The sequence below is a fragment of the Centruroides sculpturatus genome, unplaced genomic scaffold (genome assembly GCF_000671375.1).
Source record: "Centruroides sculpturatus isolate CEXI.00-Female unplaced genomic scaffold, Cexi_2.0 scaffold224, whole genome shotgun sequence".
NCBI lineage: Eukaryota > Metazoa > Arthropoda > Arachnida > Scorpiones > Buthidae > Centruroides > Centruroides sculpturatus.
The window spans coordinates 167,708-187,866 of NW_019384419.1; the positions used below are offsets into that span (position 1 = coordinate 167,708).

Here is a 20,159-nt window from a genome sequence, read left to right on the forward strand (position 1 = left end):
ACTGTGTGCAAGCAGTTACACTGGAACTGGCATTGTGTAATGCATAAGTTGTAAAACAAAAAGAACTTTGAATAGAATGCATAAGTGAATTTTGGACGTCGGAGAACTGGATACACAAGATTATATCAAGTAGGATCCATCTTGATAAAAAATTTTTCAAAAAATGACTATTTTCCACCCTGGACCATTTTTTCCGAAATTGGAGTGCCGTTTAACTGAAATTCGCTACGGCATCGTTACGACTAAGTTTTGTGACTTGTGTTACAAAATTTCATGGTTATAGGTGCATTTTTAGATATTTTTTCGTGTTACTTCTGGTCGGTCGTCGAACTCAAATTGCGGGCTTCCAGTTTGATATTTTGGAAAGATACTTGGGTACTTCTTTCTATCCCCTTTTAGTAAGCTAAATTGAAATTTTTATTAAAATCGGTCCACTAGTTTTTGATTTATGGCTGGTCTCGTATTCATTCCAAAATCAACATTTCAACTTTTCTTAAGTTGTTATGATAACGGCCATTGAGCTTTTGCTTTGAACATTATAGGTTAATTACCGGAAATCGGCTATTTCTTAATTAATTATTAATATAAATATAGACTGTTATATATTTTTGAAATCGGCTCTTTATAAGGATTTTATTTATATCATTTATAATATTATTGGATTATTATATAGTGAATTATTAACTTTCCTCTACAATGACTTCACATATCATTGAGGAGTTCTTGGATAAATCTAATGAAACTTTAGATGAAATTAAAAGATATGCAGCTGACAACCCTAAAGGGCATTTTAGCACAAAACAGCATGTTAATTTTATAACTGATCAATTTACAAAAATGATTAGGCTTGCTGAAAAGGCATTATTGAATATCGGCTCATTGTTTACTTCGTTGGAAAAATGTAACGATAATCAACAATTGATAATAAAGAAACTTGATGACATTGAGGACAAGGTCTCTCATCATGTTCTCCCTGCACCTTTGTACAGTTCAGTGGTAAAACAAGGAAGGCAATTGCAGGAATGCCATGAGGTCGTCCATCTGCTTCATCAAGAGAAGTTTTACTGGTATACAGTAAAAATAAAGAAAATAATAATAGCGATGCCATGAGAAAATTAATGCAGACCAAGATAACACCATCTGATTTACATATTGGGATCGACAATCTATGCAAGATAAGTGGTGGGGGAATCGCTGTGGAGCTAGGTGGCTATGGTGATGCCGCAAAACTAGAGGAAAGCATTAAAGAAAATATCCCAGATCTTATTACATGCAAACCTGAGAAAAGATTACCTCATGTGGTGCTATTCTCTGTCCATACGGACATTCCTAGGGAGGACCTTCCTCATCAAATCTACATTCAAAATAAATTGATAGAAGAAACATACATCGAAGAGGAATTTCTTAAGCAATTCCATGTCAAATTTTAGCTGGAGAAAAAAGAGACTACATATAAGAATTGGGTGGTGGACGTGTTCCCTCTTCTATGGAAGTCACTCTTGAAATTAGGTAAGATAAACATAGAATGGTCATGCTGCAGGATAGTGGACTTTAGTCTGGTCCTGCAGTGTTATAAATGCTGCCAGTTTAACCATTCCGCGAAAGACTGTCCGCAGTCTGTATATATGTGCAGTCAATGTATGAAGGACCTCACTTACAAAGATTGTCCACATAAAAAAGAGGATCCCATATGTTGTAATTGCCATCAAGATAAAACAAAAAACTGCAAGCACAATGCTCGAGATAGTACATGTCCAGTATATCAGCAAATTAAATCTCTTATTTTTCTAAGAACTGATTATGGATCGGGAGAGTAAGATTTATTTAAGTATTCTGCAGTGCAATTTATAAAGAAGTATCTTGGCTACTTCTTTGCCGTAAGCAGTTAAAATATTATGAATTGGCACTGATACAGGAACCATATTGTTGGAAAAACATTCCATCGTGCCTCCTCACCTTCTGCCCTATCCTTAAAGGAACAAATCAATTCCCTTGGGCCATTACCCTCATGCCAAATACTAGTTTATCAATACTTTATCATGAGAAGTATAGTAATGAAAATATCATTGTCTCGGAGATGATGATTCAGGAAGAAAGAATCATTATTCTGAACATTTATTTCCCGGGAGGAGTTGACAGTGAAAGTTTTATTGATGATTTACAAAGAATAGTCGAAGCTTTTCAAGGGATTCATATAATTATGGCAGGGGATTTCAATGCACATTCCTCTGCTTGGGGAGGGAATAATTTGGACAGATGGGGCCGTCTTCGTGAAGAATTCTTGGCATATAATGATCTGTTGATCCTGAATAATCCCTTTTCACCCTCCGCTAATTCTGCAAGAGGTAGCTCATGGATTGACGTGGCTTTTTATAGTGCTGGTTACTATACTAGGATTGAAAACTGGAAGGTACACCCTGATGAAACATTAAGTGACCATGATTACATTGCCTTTGACCTTACTGGTACTGAGGATAATCACACCTTGATCTCTACTCCTCCATGTAAGTATGCTCTAAATATGGCTGCCTATGGTTGTTCTCGAGAAATGAAGGAATTTCTCGAGAACAACCTTACTTTTAGCTATTCGGAAGATCCCGTGGATTCTAGAAATCAAATTGACATTAACATACAACTTATTTCAAAGGCTTTTGAGACTTTTATTCCAAAAAAGGTTGTGACTAGGAAAAGCATCCCATGGTGGACAGTAGGGCTGAGTGATTTATGAAGAAGAACAAAAAGATTAAGGAAAATTTATCAAAGATGTAGAGATCATAAGTCTCTTAAGGATCGTTTCCCAGTTAGGGATCTCTTTCCCTGCCCCGCCAGATTGGCACCACAGGGTTGAGAGACTATGTCTTTCTTTCGTCATTGACTTGTGGCAATTCTGCCGCTAAAACCTTTAAATGACAAAGCTTTGGGCCCTGTTGAATGTCCGGTTTCCCGGCCGCGGAACTAGGCCCTAGCTCGCTAACGTGACATAGCTTTTAGGGTGTACAGCTGAAACTGCACTTTATTCCACTGACTAATTATTTTCCACTAACTAATTAATAGATCATTTATTCTTTAGGTATTTTTCCGGATGGCGGTGTCCCCTTCCCTACAAGTAAGGGGGAACCCAACCCAGTGCGTCCACTAGGTACTTAGATTATAAGTTTATGATCATTTCCATCAATTCCTTTAGTTTCATTAAGTTTCCTTTACTAGCTGCTAGCGTTCGAAGTACTTGTTCAGGCGGCCGAGACCAGTAATCCTCTGTAAGAGGACAGTCAAGTACGTAATGTCTCGCGTCCCCGTGAGAACTCTCACAGGAGCAGCTACCATCTCCTTGCCCGAAACGGGACTTGAAGTGGGGAAACCTCCCGTGGCTGGTCAGTAATTGAGTTGTGAGCCCATTGCAGCACACCGGAGTGAGGCCAACTACAGGCACGAAGGCGTAGGTTGACCTACCTACTGTACTTTGATTCCAGCGCTCTTGCCAGATGGTCATCGATCGTTTCCGCAAGGTACCTTTGATATAAACTGCCGAGGGTTCAACCGTCCTCGTTATAAAAGGACCGCTAGCTCCCGCCTTTGCTAGCTGATCGGCAAGCTCGTTACCCAGGATCCCGGTGTGGCCTCGGACCCAACACAGAGTAACTTGTTGCTCGTGCCTCACCCTCAGCACCTTGCGTCTGATCTCGTGTACCAGCGAATTGCGATGGTACCCGTCGTTCAAAGCCTGTAGCGACGACTGGCTATCAGAGTAAACCGTGACCGGCTCTGGACCCGGATGTAATAGGATCCACTGGGACGCCCCCCCCCTAAGGCCACCAGTTCTGCCTGGAACACAGACTCTTCCTCATTCAATCTGACCGATTGTTCGTACACTTGCACTCCGTTACAGAAAACACAGAATGTGGCACCTACTAAGCTGCCATCTTTTGAGCCATCGGTGTATATTTCAACACCCGTACCAGTCGGTTCACCGACTTCCCAGCCAAGTCCAGTCCGTTGGGCCGGATGGACTTTGAAAACATCTACTCTCTGCCTAAGTCTGGCTGGGTACTTCTGATTACAATGCGTTGCCTCTAATCCTTCTACTGTGGTTCTGTAGAAGGCCGCCTCTTGGCTGACTACCAAGGGCAGCGGGAGCAGCCCGGCCAAGACCAGGGCCGCATCCGTAGACACAGTTCTGTAGGCTCTCGTGATCCATAGGGCAGTGGGCCTTTGGATCATGAGCAGCGTCCTGCTCATTTTTACATTGGCGGTGTCTTTCCACCAAACTCCACAGGCATAGCAGATGACTCGCTCCACACACCTCTTGTAGATGGTGCGGAGCGCTTCTCCACCTAAGCCATAATCCTGTCTCGCTAGTCTTGATAGTGCTGCTATCATGAGGTTCGTCCTTTCACGGACGTTCCTCAGATGGGGCGTCCAGCATAGTGTCTGATCGATGATAACACCGAGGTACTTAATCTCACTCACCCTTCTGATGGGGTTTCCCCAGATCCGGTATATTGGTCGGCGGGCCAACACTTTAGACCGGGCCACCGTCAGGGCCTCCGATTTCTCGGGGCTGAAAGAGAGCTTGTGCAGCTCTCCCCAGCGAACGAGTTGTTCTATTGCTTCATTGCCGCAACTCTCCATGTCGCTACGGCTGTAACCGGCAACTACTAATAACAGATCGTCTGCATATGCCTGCAGCTGGACATCGTCTGGAAAGACTAGTCGCAGTGCCGTGTCCGCTAGAATGTTCCAAAGCGAAGGCCCAATACAGGATCCTTGGGGACAGCCCCTCTCCAGTATCTTCGTGTGTCTTGCACTTGGCGTCTCGTAGATTACCTCGCGGTCGCTCAGAAGCTCCTGGAAAGCGATACAAGGATGGTCGGCAGGTTCGCCTTCCTCAGTTCACCCACAATGGATGGCCACCAGACATTGTCAAAAGCCCCCGCGACGTCCATCGAAACGAGCGACATGTGGAGGCCCTGCCGGCGGTTCTGGCGAACCAGAGAAACCGCATGATGTAGCGCCTGGCAGGTAGACAAGTCCGGCCGGAACCCATATTGATGTGGGTGCAACAGCCCTTTCCGCTTTAAGTGGTAATATATTCTGTCACTAAGGATTCTGTCAAGAACCTTCCCTAGGACTGGCAAGAGACTGATCGGTCTATAAGACTTCGGTTCATCCTTTGGGCGCCTCTCCTTATGTATGAACACAAGTCGCGTCCGCTTCCACAATACTGGGAAGTGACCGAGTTGCAAACACCTCTGATACAGCTCACGGAGCAGGCCAGAACGTTCATGTTGCAGAACTTGTACCATTTCGGCGGTGATCCCATCAACGCCAGGTGCCTTCCTCTTCCTTAGCGTGCCCACGACGTGGACTACTTCAGATTCAGACACCGGCACGGGTAACTTGGCCTCAAGAACGGACAACTCCGCGTCACTTCGAAGCCGCCTCTGTTCTTCGGTATCGTCGGACCGCTCATCGCACGGAAAGTGCAAGCGGAGCAGCACCTGTATCGATTCCTCCTGTGTGGAGGTTAGGGTACCATCGGACTTTTTCATGGCCCCCAAGACCGTACTATGCTTGAGTTTGCCCACCGCTAGCTTGTAGGGTAGACAGAACGGATTATTATCACTAACTACCTTACAGAAACTGAGCCATGAGGTGTTTTTCGCATCGTTCAATTTGCACTTGTACTCGGCATTGGCCCTCTGGAACTCCAGTTTCCTGGTCACCCGAAGGTCATCGTCCCTGCACCGTTGAAAGCGTCGGCGGAGCACCCTCACACGCTTCCTAGGGACACTCAGTTCCTGGGTCCACCAGGGAACTGACCGGTGTTTGTGGGGCCGCCTTTGCGCGAGTGTGCAGTCTCCTGCTCCTCTGACCGCATTGGTTAAGTTTGCCACCACATCCTCCAGATCCTCGACACTCTCAACCTTAGAAACTTGAGTGACGATATCGGCTGTCTTTTCTTTGAGGCATTTGCTAAAACGATCGCGGTTTCCGGCGGTCAGCTTATAGCGGCAGCTCGGCCAGGCAATCGAGCTGTTCGACACCTCAAAAGAGATGAAGCGATGATCACTACAGCTTTCCGCATCAATCATTTCCCACTGAGAGGTCAGTCTTAACATAGCTCCACTAACAATAGTCAGATCAATCCAGCTTTCACCATTACAGTTCGAGAAGGTAGCAATCCCGAACGGATCGTTCAAGATGTGCATACCCCACCCCTCCACCGTCTCCTTCATCATGCAAGAAATCAGCATAAAGAAAACTACCTTGATAGCCAGAGAATTTATAAAAATATAATCAAGGAGGAAAAACTGCATAGTTGGCACAACTTTTGCACAAGAACCTCAACTAACCCATGGGGTTATTTGACAAAAATGTGTTGTAATAAACTTCGTAAGACAAAGATTGTAACCGATTGCAACTTTGAAAATGAATCTCCTTCGTTAATTCAGGCAATAACCATGCAACTAGATTTTTACTGCCCTGAAGATGACCCTTCTTCTGATTCAGAGTGGCAACATCAGACTTGACTGGAACAGGATATACTGGAGGATACTGAGGATATTCAACCTTTCACAGATAAAGAGATTGATAGGGCTTTCCTGACAATGGGAAAACGTAAAGCCCTGGGTTTGGATGAAATTACAACGGAAATAGCCATCAATCTTTGGAACCTGATTCCACATCATTTTATAAATTTATTTAATAACTGTTTACAACATGCCATTTTTCCTAGGTCCTGGAAACAGGCAAGAATCGTCCCCGTGCCCAAGCAGGGATCAGCTGACTGTAGACCTATTTCACTGTTACCAATTTTGGGTAAAGTACTTGAAAAACTCATTACGGTCAGATTAACTTGGTACACAGAAAACTCAAGTAAATTCAGTGATATACAATATGGTTTACATCCTCAGAGATCAGCTGAGGACGCTATAGATAACACAGTCCGGAATATTTATCGTATCCTACAAGAAAACAAATATGTCCTAGGGGTCAGCCTTGACATCTCAAAGGCATTTGATAGTGCCTGGCGGCCCCTAGTGACTCAGCAACTACAAAGAATCAGCTGCCCTGTAATTTGTTAAAACTCCTGCTTGATTACTTTAAGAACAGAAAGGCAGTTTTCCAATATGGTCAACATGAGGTACACAAGGACATCTCAAGAGGTTGTCTGCAGGGGTCTGTTTGTGGACCCTTGCTTTGGAATATTATGTTTGATTCTTTCCTGAGAGAAGACTTTGGACAAACTCATTGTACCGCTTATGCAGACGATGCATTGCTGCTTCTTGGTGGAAGATTAAGAGCAGATCTTGAAAATAGGGGTAATTTAATGTTGGCCCATATATATGAATGGGGAATAAAACATAAACTTTATTTTAACACAACCAAAACAAAGGCTATTGTATTTAATAAACCTAGAAAAGGCAACCTTTACTCAAGACCTCCTTTACTGAAGATGAATGGTAAAACTATCAAGGTCGAAAAAACACTAAAATATCTTGTGTTATACTGGACTTCAGACTTTCCTGGGAAAAACATATCGAATACGTAACATATCAAACCGGCCTCATTATACAAGCATTCTCACAAGAGACTAAAAAAGATTGGGGCTTTCATCTGAAGCTCTCTCCACCATTTATGACAGTATCTTTCTCCCAGTTACCACATATGGATGTGGTAGTTGGAGATGCACAGTAAATAAAATACATACAAAGATAAAGTTAGCATCCTCTCAAAGATGTGCACACCTTTTATTGACAAAAGCCTTCTGTATCGCAAGTAATAATAGTCTCCAAGTAATTGCACGTAAGTTACCTATTGATATAGAAATTTTGTGTAAGAAGAAAGTACAACAACTTAAATGGAGAGATTCAATCCAAGCAGGATCAATAATAATAACACCCTATGAATGTGAACAACCTTATCCTTTTTGTAACACTGTATCCCCAGATATTCCCACTTTGAATATACTTGACCACTATTCAAATTTGGATATCACTGTATTTACAGATGGTTCTAAAATTGATGGTAAAGTAGGAAGTAGCTTTGTGGTTTTTGACAAACAATTAGAGATACAAAATCAAGTTTATCGTCTCCATACGAACTGTACTGTTTTCCAATCAGAACTTTTGGTGATTCAAAAGGCCATTGATTGGGTTAGTGATAATTTACCACATTATGATATTCAAATCTACACAGATTCACTCTCTGCCCTTAACATTATTCGTGGCACTAAGCTTCATCCTTTGGCAGTGGAAATAAGGAGTTCAATCAGAAACTCAACATGTAATATCAGTATTTCTTGGGTTAGATCTCATCAGGAACTCACAGGCAATGAGAGGGCTGACTCTCTTGCAAAGGCTTGCAGCACTAAACTCCACCCACCATTCCTCTTTCCTACGATAAAATCAGTCACATCATTTTGTGACGCTTACTATGGGAGCAAGCTATTAACCATTGGCAACATCGTTGGAATGATAGTAACCAAAGTATCACATTTCAGTTTGTCCCCCCGACTTAAAAAGCTTCTTTAAAATAAAATGGTTTACTCCTGATTACTACACAACTCAATTATTTACAAATCACAGAAAATTTGCTACGCACCTTGCCAGATTTTTAAACAGAACATCAGATCAGTGCCTAACCTGTATGATTGCAAGTGGATCTCAACACTACATTTTTGATTGTGTGATGACCGAAATAGAAAGAACTGAACTGCGGCTACTCTTACAAGAATTGAACATAGCTTGGCCTTGCCACCTCTCAAACATCTGAACCAACCAAGAGATATTCTCTGCTTTTAAAAGAGTTGCAAAAAAGATCAATCAGATCACAAGTCAACTAATCTAACAAGCTAACACTGAGTTTGACTTAAAGACTGTCTACAATGTACATACTGTTGTTTGTTTACATTTCCTGTATTTTATTTCCTTGGTAGTGCTCATAGCGGAGCCAAGGTATGCATTTATGCCTCCGTAAATAAATAAATTGATTGATTGATTGCGTAATGCACAAGCAACAGAAATCATAACATAGCAGTCATGTAGTACTCTACAGTTATACTACAGCCTGCTTAACACAAAAATAGCTGGTTCTCTGGTAATTCTGGAAGCCGAATATTTGGTTCATTAATGTAAATGTGTACCAAAGGTTACAAAATAGTACATTACAAGAGTTAAATAAAAAAAAGAATGACAAAACAAACCATTTAAGTGTTTTTGAATTGTACACTTATTTTCAGGAAATTCTATTTTTATTTCACATATTCCTGAAGATAAGTTTGTAACATCAAAGTTTTTAATCAGTTGTTTAATTAATGATGTTTCCATTTATTTAATTCCCTTAAAACGTTTTTGTCTTTTGTTAATTTATTATATTTGATACATTTAAACATCCTTATTTGAACTTGTGAAAAATACATGATATCATTTTCTGTTTTCTACCAATCATAAAGACTTCAAAGGTAATTTTTAGAACATAGTTTTACTTTGTCTACTATCCATATTACATTTTTTGTCGTGTATGTAGTCCTCTTCAGAATACAGTACATAAAGTGTATACATACATATGGGGTTTAGACAAGTAACATGCCTAAACCATTAAGGCAATAAATTTACAAGGGATTGCGTGGGAGAGTCAAGTGAGAGGAGAGGTGAGAAGGAGGGAGTGTCGAGCAAGAGGAGTAGTAAACAGGACGAAGGTGGGTGACGACGAAAAAGTGGAAAGTAGAAAGGAAACAAAAGACGTTACGAAGGCGAAAGCATTATTATTCCATCAGGACGGTTACGACGGTTACGAACTCTGGAAGTTTATTGTCATTTCTATAATTCTCAATCTCAATACCCTTTTTCCTACATACATTAATTATAAAAACATAAATATACATAATAAATTTTATTAAACAATCATATCATATTATGTATATTACAATGACCAACATCCACAATGAGTGATAACCTAAAACATTTAAAATTCTTAAAGAATTACAACATTTATTAATAAAGATCCAAAATTTTAATATATTTTATTTAGTTTTTGATTTGTTACAATAAGAAACGGATTTATTTTATAAGAAGTAAACCAAATGAAATTAAGCAATTAACTTGTATAAATCATAATCTTCATCATCATCATCAAATTACATTTGTGCAATTTTAAATTAGGATTGTTTTAAAGAGCCGGTTATAATCTCAGAGAAAATTTTTTATCGGTAAATCATCTAATTAACAGATTTTATTTTTGGGAAAGTAATATTTTCTCAAGTTACTCTTTATAATTTCAATAAATATACTTTTAACTTAACTATTTATTCTTTCTAATTTCACTAATTATACCAAATTAATCATAATTAACTCTGTAAAATATAATTAATATTGTAAATTATTTTAGAAGTTTTATAAAAACAGAAACTAATTTTTAAACAGTAAAATGTCCCAAGAAAAAATTTTCGATTGCAGATTTTCAATGTTGGCTGCCTACTATAATTAATAGCGAGGTTGCGGCTGAAGTTTTCATCTCTAAAACATGAACTAAAACTCTAAAGCGATGCTCAACATTCATGTTTTAGAAATGAAAACTTTGTACTGCAACCTTGCTGTTAACAACAAAATAAGTTGCGCTATAGTGTACTAGTCCCAGTCAAATTATCTTTTGAAAAGAAAAGCTAAATAAAATAAAATCAACATTTTTAACTGGTCTTTATTTATTTTCAACTCAATTTTCCACCCTGTCGGCACTAAAAGGGGTTTCTTTTTTCAAGTACATTAGGAGTTCAGCCAGGCCCACAATGAGACAGCCAGGTAGTGAGGGACAGGGTTTGATGTATCTGGATGGGTCACCCCAGGAAAATTCCTGGGTATTTTTGACCTATCTCGATTCAATTCCACATCCCCCATAGTAAAAGGTTGCCCCCTTAACTTTGCTATTTGGCTGTCTTATTTTAAATTGTCAGAAGATATATTTGGCTAATGTGCTATTTTTATAATTATAACATTATAATTTTTGAATATTTTAAAAATCAAATATAAATTTTAGCTGAAATATTTATGCTAATTATTATGTCTTATGTATATTACATTAAAACAAATGATATGATTTAAAATAATTTATGATAGAATAAAACAAAATTTAACTAAAGAGAATATGTAAACAATCTTATTTTATGAAATTTAATATCTTTATATGTAAATTTTACTGAGCTCATAAAATTGAATGTAAATTTTAATAAGTAGAATAACATAAATATTTCTGCGTATATAAATGCATGAATTTATCAGCAGTTACTTTGTAAACAATCTTATTTCATGGTTTTATAAGGCTTAATATTCCATTTACAGAAGCAAACTATCACATACAAAAACTTTCATACATGTCAATATATTTCTGAAGCTTTAAGAGAGCAATTCAACCAGTTAAAGAACTTTAAAGAATTTTTATGTTTTTGTTCCTGTGAATCCTAAGAGGGGTTTTTTCATTATCCATTGTGGATTTGACCAAATTCACATTGGGAATGATCAGAAAATGACTGCTGCAAAAATTTCCAAGATGTTTCAACTGCCTGGAACTTAATTAATTGACTTGCAACAGTGGTGGTTGTTTGGCTGTTGAAAATCTTGTTTGAAATAGTGGCATAATAATCAACAGGATTTGAATTTCTTTTCCAACAAATAATTTTATTCTAAAGTGTGTCATTATATAGTCATATCAAGCTTTTACTGTCATAAAATAGCCTCAATATTCCAGTCTTAAAAAATTTGATATGCATCATACATAAATCTACTTCTCATCAAATACCTATATCATCGTAAACGATGTCAAGACATACACCTATACTTACATATAATATTGTTTAGAACATGTACAATTATTAAAAACTGTTTATGTATGTATAACTTTAAATAAAACAAACACAATATTAATTTATTATCAAGGACACCATGTATTATATACAATTTTATTATAACAAAAGGAAGATATAAATTTATTTCTTCTAAACACAAACTTTTTCTTAGCTATATTTATTTTTTAAGAGGTGGTAGTTGATATTACAGTCAGTTAAAGTTGTACCAAAAATAAAACACATATTTACTAAAATTATGTTGTTGCAAATAAAAGAATAAAGGCATTTGGTTTCTTCACAAACAGTTCACTTTAACAAATAACTTAAAACTTAAACAAGATAGATTACGAATGTTACGAGTACACACAAGCAAAACAAAAGTAATGCATCTGAATGTGTTTCAGTCTGAACTTGAATGCCAATGCCAGCAGTTCTCGAACAGCATACAGAATTTTAATTTTTTAAAAAATTCTTTTGATATTTAGCTAACTCCTTTCATAAAGAGTGCACAATGAATTTGTGCACTCTTTATGAAAGGCAATATATTAGTATTAATATAAGAAATATACATATATACAGGACATTATAATGATACAGGGTTTGTGAAAACTTAATGTGTAGCGAGAAATGATGTAACAATATGTAACAACATTAAAGTTATACATTATACAAGACCTGTAAGTTGTACATCCCATGTTTCTAGTTTGTGGTAGATGGCATTACTGGTTGCTCATGGATGTTCTGGTTTTTGTTTTTGGAAGACTTCTTTGCCAATAGCATAATTTACCTTGGAATCTAACCTGCTACGTTTAGACTTTACTCTCCTAGATTTTGAAGTATCTGAAGGCATTTCTGGCATTTGTTATAGGAGAAACTGCAGTATTGTACATAAAACTTCACTTTTATTACAACTTTACTTAAACCTTTTCTACTGATCAGTAAATTTTTGGACACATTGTATTGAATATTTAATATTATATAACTGTTTAATAATGATTTTAAACTGAATATTAATAATTTTATCTTAGTCTTTACTTTCTAACTGACCATCTTGTTTTATTTAGTTCTGGTACGTACGAGATATGTGAAGCGGACGGTGTTCAAAACGGAACAAAAATAGTACTACATTTAAAACGTGATTGTGAGCAGTTTTCCAATGAAGATACTATTAAAGGTAATTTTAAATGTTAAAATATTCATGTTAAAGTAGATATACATAAATTTTAATAATACACATTTATTCTTTCTAATTTCACTAATTATACCAAATTAATCATAATTAACTCTGTAAAATATAATTAATATTGTAAATTATTTTAGAAGTTTTATAAAAACAGAAACTAATTTTTAAACAGTAAAATGTCCCAAGAAAAAATTTTCGATTGCAGATTTTCAATGTTGGCTGCCTACTATAATTAATAGCGAGGTTGCGGCTGAAGTTTTCATCTCTAAAACATGAACTAAAACTCTAAAGCGATGCTCAACATTCATGTTTTAGAAATGAAAACTTTGTACTGCAACCTTGCTGTTAACAACAAAATAAGTTGCGCTATAGTGTACTAGTCCCAGTCAAATTATCTTTTGAAAAGAAAAGCTAAATAAAATAAAATCAACATTTTTAACTGGTCTTTATTTATTTTCAACTCAATTTTCCACCCTGTCGGCACTAAAAGGGGTTTCTTTTTTCAAGTACATTAGGAGTTCAGCCAGGCCCACAATGAGACAGCCAGGTAGTGAGGGACAGGGTTTGATGTATCTGGATGGGTCACCCCAGGAAAATTCCTGGGTATTTTTGACCTATCTCGATTCAATTCCACATCCCCCATAGTAAAAGGTTGCCCCCTTAACTTTGCTATTTGGCTGTCTTATTTTAAATTGTCAGAAGATATATTTGGCTAATGTGCTATTTTTATAATTATAACATTATAATTTTTGAATATTTTAAAAATCAAATATAAATTTTAGCTGAAATATTTATGCTAATTATTATGTCTTATGTATATTACATTAAAACAAATGATATGATTTAAAATAATTTATGATAGAATAAAACAAAATTTAACTAAAGAGAATATGTAAACAATCTTATTTTATGAAATTTAATATCTTTATATGTAAATTTTACTGAGCTCATAAAATTGAATGTAAATTTTAATAAGTAGAATAACATAAATATTTCTGCGTATATAAATGCATGAATTTATCAGCAGTTACTTTGTAAACAATCTTATTTCATGGTTTTATAAGGCTTAATATTCCATTTACAGAAGCAAACTATCACATACAAAAACTTTCATACATGTCAATATATTTCTGAAGCTTTAAGAGAGCAATTCAACCAGTTAAAGAACTTTAAAGAATTTTTATGTTTTTGTTCCTGTGAATCCTAAGAGGGGTTTTTTCATTATCCATTGTGGATTTGACCAAATTCACATTGGGAATGATCAGAAAATGACTGCTGCAAAAATTTCCAAGATGTTTCAACTGCCTGGAACTTAATTAATTGACTTGCAACAGTGGTGGTTGTTTGGCTGTTGAAAATCTTGTTTGAAATAGTGGCATAATAATCAACAGGATTTGAATTTCTTTTCCAACAAATAATTTTATTCTAAAGTGTGTCATTATATAGTCATATCAAGCTTTTACTGTCATAAAATAGCCTCAATATTCCAGTCTTAAAAAATTTGATATGCATCATACATAAATCTACTTCTCATCAAATACCTATATCATCGTAAACGATGTCAAGACATACACCTATACTTACATATAATATTGTTTAGAACATGTACAATTATTAAAAACTGTTTATGTATGTATAACTTTAAATAAAACAAACACAATATTAATTTATTATCAAGGACACCATGTATTATATACAATTTTATTATAACAAAAGGAAGATATAAATTTATTTCTTCTAAACACAAACTTTTTCTTAGCTATATTTATTTTTTAAGAGGTGGTAGTTGATATTACAGTCAGTTAAAGTTGTACCAAAAATAAAACACATATTTACTAAAATTATGTTGTTGCAAATAAAAGAATAAAGGCATTTGGTTTCTTCACAAACAGTTCACTTTAACAAATAACTTAAAACTTAAACAAGATAGATTACGAATGTTACGAGTACACACAAGCAAAACAAAAGTAATGCATCTGGATGTGTTTCAGTCTGAACTTGAATGCCAATGCCAGCAGTTCTCGAACAGCATACAGAATTTTAATTTTTTAAAAAATTCTTTTGATATTTAGCTAACTCCTTTCATAAAGAGTGCACAATGAATTTGTGCACTCTTTATGAAAGGCAATATATTAGTATTAATATAAGAAATATACATATATACAGGACATTATAATGATACAGGGTTTGTGAAAACTTAATGTGTAGCGAGAAATGATGTAACAATATGTAACAACATTAAAGTTATACATTATACAAGACCTGTAAGTTGTACATCCCATGTTTCTAGTTTGTGGTAGATGGCATTACTGGTTGCTCATGGATGTTCTGGTTTTTGTTTTTGGAAGACTTCTTTGCCAATAGCATAATTTACCTTGGAATCTAACCTGCTACGTTTAGACTTTACTCTCCTAGATTTTGAAGTATCTGAAGGCATTTCTGGCATTTGTTATAGGAGAAACTGCAGTATTGTACATAAAACTTCACTTTTANAAAGATTTGAAAGTGTTACCATCTAAATTTTTTGTGTTTGTAATTTTCAACCCAAAATGGTCATGGATGTCTGTGTTATCTGAGTTTTTGGTTATCTGTAGTAGTAGAATTAGTATAAATTGCCTTAGATAATTGGGGTTTCTTCTGTAAATAATATTGAAGTGGATATTTAACTAGATCTTATAAATTTAGCACTATAAAGTTAAAACTATAAAAATAATTTATTACCTGCACTGTATCTTTCTCAAGTGAAAACTAGTGGATTAAAGACAGTCACAGGTGTTAAAAATAGCTTAGTTGGGGTGATTAAGGTGGGAGATCTGATATCACATCTAGGCAAGAAACCCCAATTTTTCACATGCAATTTGCCCTAGATATGTCAGGCCTCACCCCTTGTTGTGTTGTCACCCCATCATGGACCTGGCCAAACCCACAAAGGCCCTGGAAAAAATTTTTCTCTCTCTTCATCCTGGAAAATGCCCACAGGATGGAAAGAGCTAAAAATGAATAAAATATATATAGTTCTTGAAATAGATTTTTGATCAGAGTAGAAATAAAATTTTGCAAATTATTTTTTATATTGTTTTTATCTCTGCTTTTTGATTATGTTTGGAGACAAATTTTGTTTCATTAAATTTATTATTTAAAAAATTAATATAAAATTGTTATTATTTCAGATGTGATTAGAAAATATAGTAATTTTGTTTGTAGTCCAATTTATTTAAATGGAAAAAGAATTAATACAATCCAGGTATGTTCATTTTATATAATATTTATTCTCAGCAACACATTTTAAAAGTATTAAATTTTTCTCTTGTATAGTTCATAAATAATATAAAAGATATATATACATATTCTGAATGATTATAATTTAGAAATCAGTCTTTTGGAGGAAAAAAATCAACTTATTTCCAAGCTTTAAAATTAATTGAATTTATTGGGCTGCAATATTCAAATTGCAGCCCAACACACAAAATAAAAAACATAAAAAATAATTGCTAAAATTTGCATTTAAAAGTACTATTAAGCTTTTAATAAGTGGTGTTTCTTGTTGTTTTTATCTTGCTAAACACATTTGAGTACATTTTAAGATTTGGCTGTTTTATTATAAATTATTTGAATTATTGTAGCACCAATCTTTCATTCTGATTCTTCTCATGAGTGAAGCAGTCAGTTGAAGTTTGACAATTTGCTGTACAATTGTATTTCTTTCAATATAGAATAATTTTTTTATGCTGTTTGGTGTAGGGTATTTTGACATTTAATCGAAAACATTGAATAATACAATAAATTTATATTATTTGCACACATTTTAAGTTTTGCTGATGAATAGTTTACAATTATCCTTTTTCTGTTTTATTAATTAAACTTTAAATTTTGTTTAAAAAAGTCCTATTATATTATTTTTACTGTTTTTAAAATCTGAAACAAATCTTCCTTTTTTCTACAGGAACAGTATGTTTCTTTTAATACAGACTTTTCAAGAACATATCTACTATGTAAAAACTTAATGGATTCTAATTATATTGTTGTCTATGTTGGACTTAGTATGTTGACAGGACTTATTATACTGGTGTTTTTGCAAATAGAGGAAATCTTATTTGTTAAAAACAAAATCTTTATTTTTTACCTGGTTTTTCACTTGCAAAAACTGATACAACAACGATATAATTAAAATTGGATACAGTAAGGACATAGAGGCAAAATAATTAATTGGGTTCTCTTTTTAATTATTATTTTTACAGATGTTTTTAATTTTGAAGAAAAACATTAACATTATTTCAAGGCATTCAAAAGATCTACATAACTTTATTCTTTTTCTATATATCTTGATTAGACTTCTACAGGTTTTATAATCCACTTCCATGCCAATCCATCAATGAAGCATCAGCCATTTTAGAAATTTAATGCTTAAAATATTAGAGTTCCTATGTTTTTTTTTAAATTGTATTAAGTAGTATTTACCCATAGAGACACAAAAGTATGTGGGTTTTTGTTATACTATTGTAAATGAGTTCTCTAGTAGACAGAATTTAATGGATTTATGTAACTTTTACATATTTGACATTTAATTTTAATTATAATAAAATTTTAAAATAAATTTTATAAGGCATAAGATAATAAACCAGTTTTTTGGACTTAAACATGAATAAGATGGGAATAAAATTCCATGAGACTAGAAGCTACAGAGAGTTAAGATATCCAAGTACAGTGCAATCATAAAGTCACTTAGCAGTTCACCACATCCAGTAGTGGCCAAATAGTGATGTCATCTTATTTTAACTCTTTGTATGTGCTGTCTGTCTGTGACATCATTGCATTGTTCCTGGAACTCTTCCCATTTCCAGCCACTGTTGAGTTATTTTATGATTGCACTGTATATTACTTCCATTTCAAGTTGAATATGCTTTGACACATTTAATTCTGCAGTAAATGTGAAGTAGAAAACTGGAAAATCCAGAAATCTTGGCCATTTATGCATGTGGATTTGAATAAGATCTGCCGAGTTCTATTTTGAACTTTGCTTCTCCATTTGCTCTGTAATCAAGTAAATAAATTAAAATATTTTCACCATAAAATTTTTTAAAGAAATAATTTCCTCACTTTACTTTCTTACATAATAAAGATATTAAATAAAATTAACAGAACATCTCTTCAGAGAAATTATAAATAATCTATTTATTAGGCATTATGGCTCATGGATCCAAAAGAAGTAACTACGACGATGCATGAAGAATTTTATCGCTTTGTTTCTAATTCATACGACGTCCCTCGGTATTGGCTTCATTATAAAACTGATGCTCCCATCAATATTCGTTGTTTGCTGTACGTTCCCGAAGGAAAACCAGGATTATTTGAATTGCAACGCGACAGTGACGTCGGAGTGGCACTTTATAGCCGAAGAATCTTAATTAAAAATAAAGCAGAAATGATTCTTCCCAAATGGTTGAAATTTGTAAAAGGTAATGCTGAATTTGATTTTTTTCAGTAAAATATATTATCTGATATATTCAGTTCTATAACAATATTTAAATTTAATTTGAGTTTTATTGATTAACCTATTTGAAAATAAATTTTATTTTGAATCCATTGGAGGAGTTACAAAATAATTTACAGGAGAAAATAAAGTCTTTTTATTCTTCAGATGTTACAATATATATATACAACTTGTGAAGATTTTATCATATAATGAACTGTCATAAATCCAGCTTAAAGACAGGCAGGAAATAAACATTTATTTGAATCAGTAAATAATTCAATTGCTGGTTACAGGTACTCATGAACTGTAATGACTTTTACAGCTGAATTTGCAATAGTGTATTATTATGATCACATCAATACAAGTTGCACAGAAAATAAAGTATAAAAAAAAATCTCCAATCTTCACAATAAAAAAAAGAAAATTTCTAATAATTTCTTTTCATATAATGTAAAAGTTTCCTAAACTGATTATATTAAATAGACAATCATTAATTATCCTTTACTTAGATAATTGATCACAATCTCTGCAATTCTGTACAAAAATCATATGACTTTGCAATAGCAGAAAAGCCATCATTTATTAGAAACTGCTAAATGAAGTATAGGAGATTTGACAAACAGAACTTTGTCCCAGCAGATAGGAAATTGTACCTATTATTATCAGAATGAATAAACAAAGAATCTAATATATTATTTTAAATGTTTAATTCATTTATAAGCAAAAGATGGCCAAAGGATCAAGAACAGGGTGGCAAACCTATATTTGCCACCCTGTTCTTGATCCTTTGTAACGTGAATTGGGAGAAATCATCTGGCACATAATGTATCATAAGATATTGGTTATCACTCGTCTTTTTTAAACATTCTTTTGGTTTATCATCTGATCATTCTTTCTTTCAATCAGCTTCATTACATTTATTCTAATTAAAGTATGTTATTTTAAATATTGTTATTTGAAGTCTAAAACTTCAGCAGGCACAAACATTTTAAAAGATAGCATGCCATATAATAAGCACACTTGATTTAAAAAGGTTTGCCATCCCTGGCTTCGAACATTCACTGTAGAACTGTTAATAATTGTTTATTTGTATGGTATGACAATCAAAATAAATAATGTATATTTTATTATTCATTACTTATTTTGATTATTACTCTGATTATTAACAAAATAAAATAGTAGTTAGTTACATCATTGAATTAATTTGATTTTTAATATTATATTAATATAAATTAAAAAGTTTTAGTTCTGTAGTATATGAGAAAATTATTTACTACCAAAGTGTACAAAACCCAGCATTGTCTGCAATAATATTGTACAATACTGCTTAATTAAGGCAAATGATGTTAATTTTATTGCCAAAAAACTGTTTTTGCTTTAAATTATATGGCCATCATTAGTTAAGTTAATTTTTGACCTTCATATAAACTCAATATATAACTGGTCAAAACACCTAAATTTTCTAGAAATTATTATATTACAGACACCATAATTATTAGCCAGTCAACAACTTTATCTTATCCAGATACATTTCAATTATTATAATACCTTCTTCAGTGGGCTTTCTTTCCATAAAAACTAAACAGGGTACAAATAATTTTTTGATATTCTGACCATTTAACTACTTTCATATTAAAATTATTTTTACCTTTATTCTTTTGCTA

General features: G+C 34.3%; 1 protein-coding gene across 1 annotated transcript in view; it reads left to right on the forward strand.

Annotated features, from left to right (window-relative positions):
• LOC111619331 (heat shock protein 75 kDa, mitochondrial-like) overlaps window positions 1–20,159 on the forward strand; it is a 108,919-nt gene that overhangs the window by 64,154 nt on the left and 24,606 nt on the right. Inside the window, exons 7-9 of the mRNA XM_023361041.1 lie at window positions 12,904–13,013; window positions 16,193–16,266; window positions 18,202–18,478. Of these exons, the coding sequence (XP_023216809.1) occupies window positions 12,904–13,013; window positions 16,193–16,266; window positions 18,202–18,478 (461 nt within the window). The remainder of the gene's footprint in view (window positions 1–12,903; window positions 13,014–16,192; window positions 16,267–18,201; window positions 18,479–20,159) is intronic.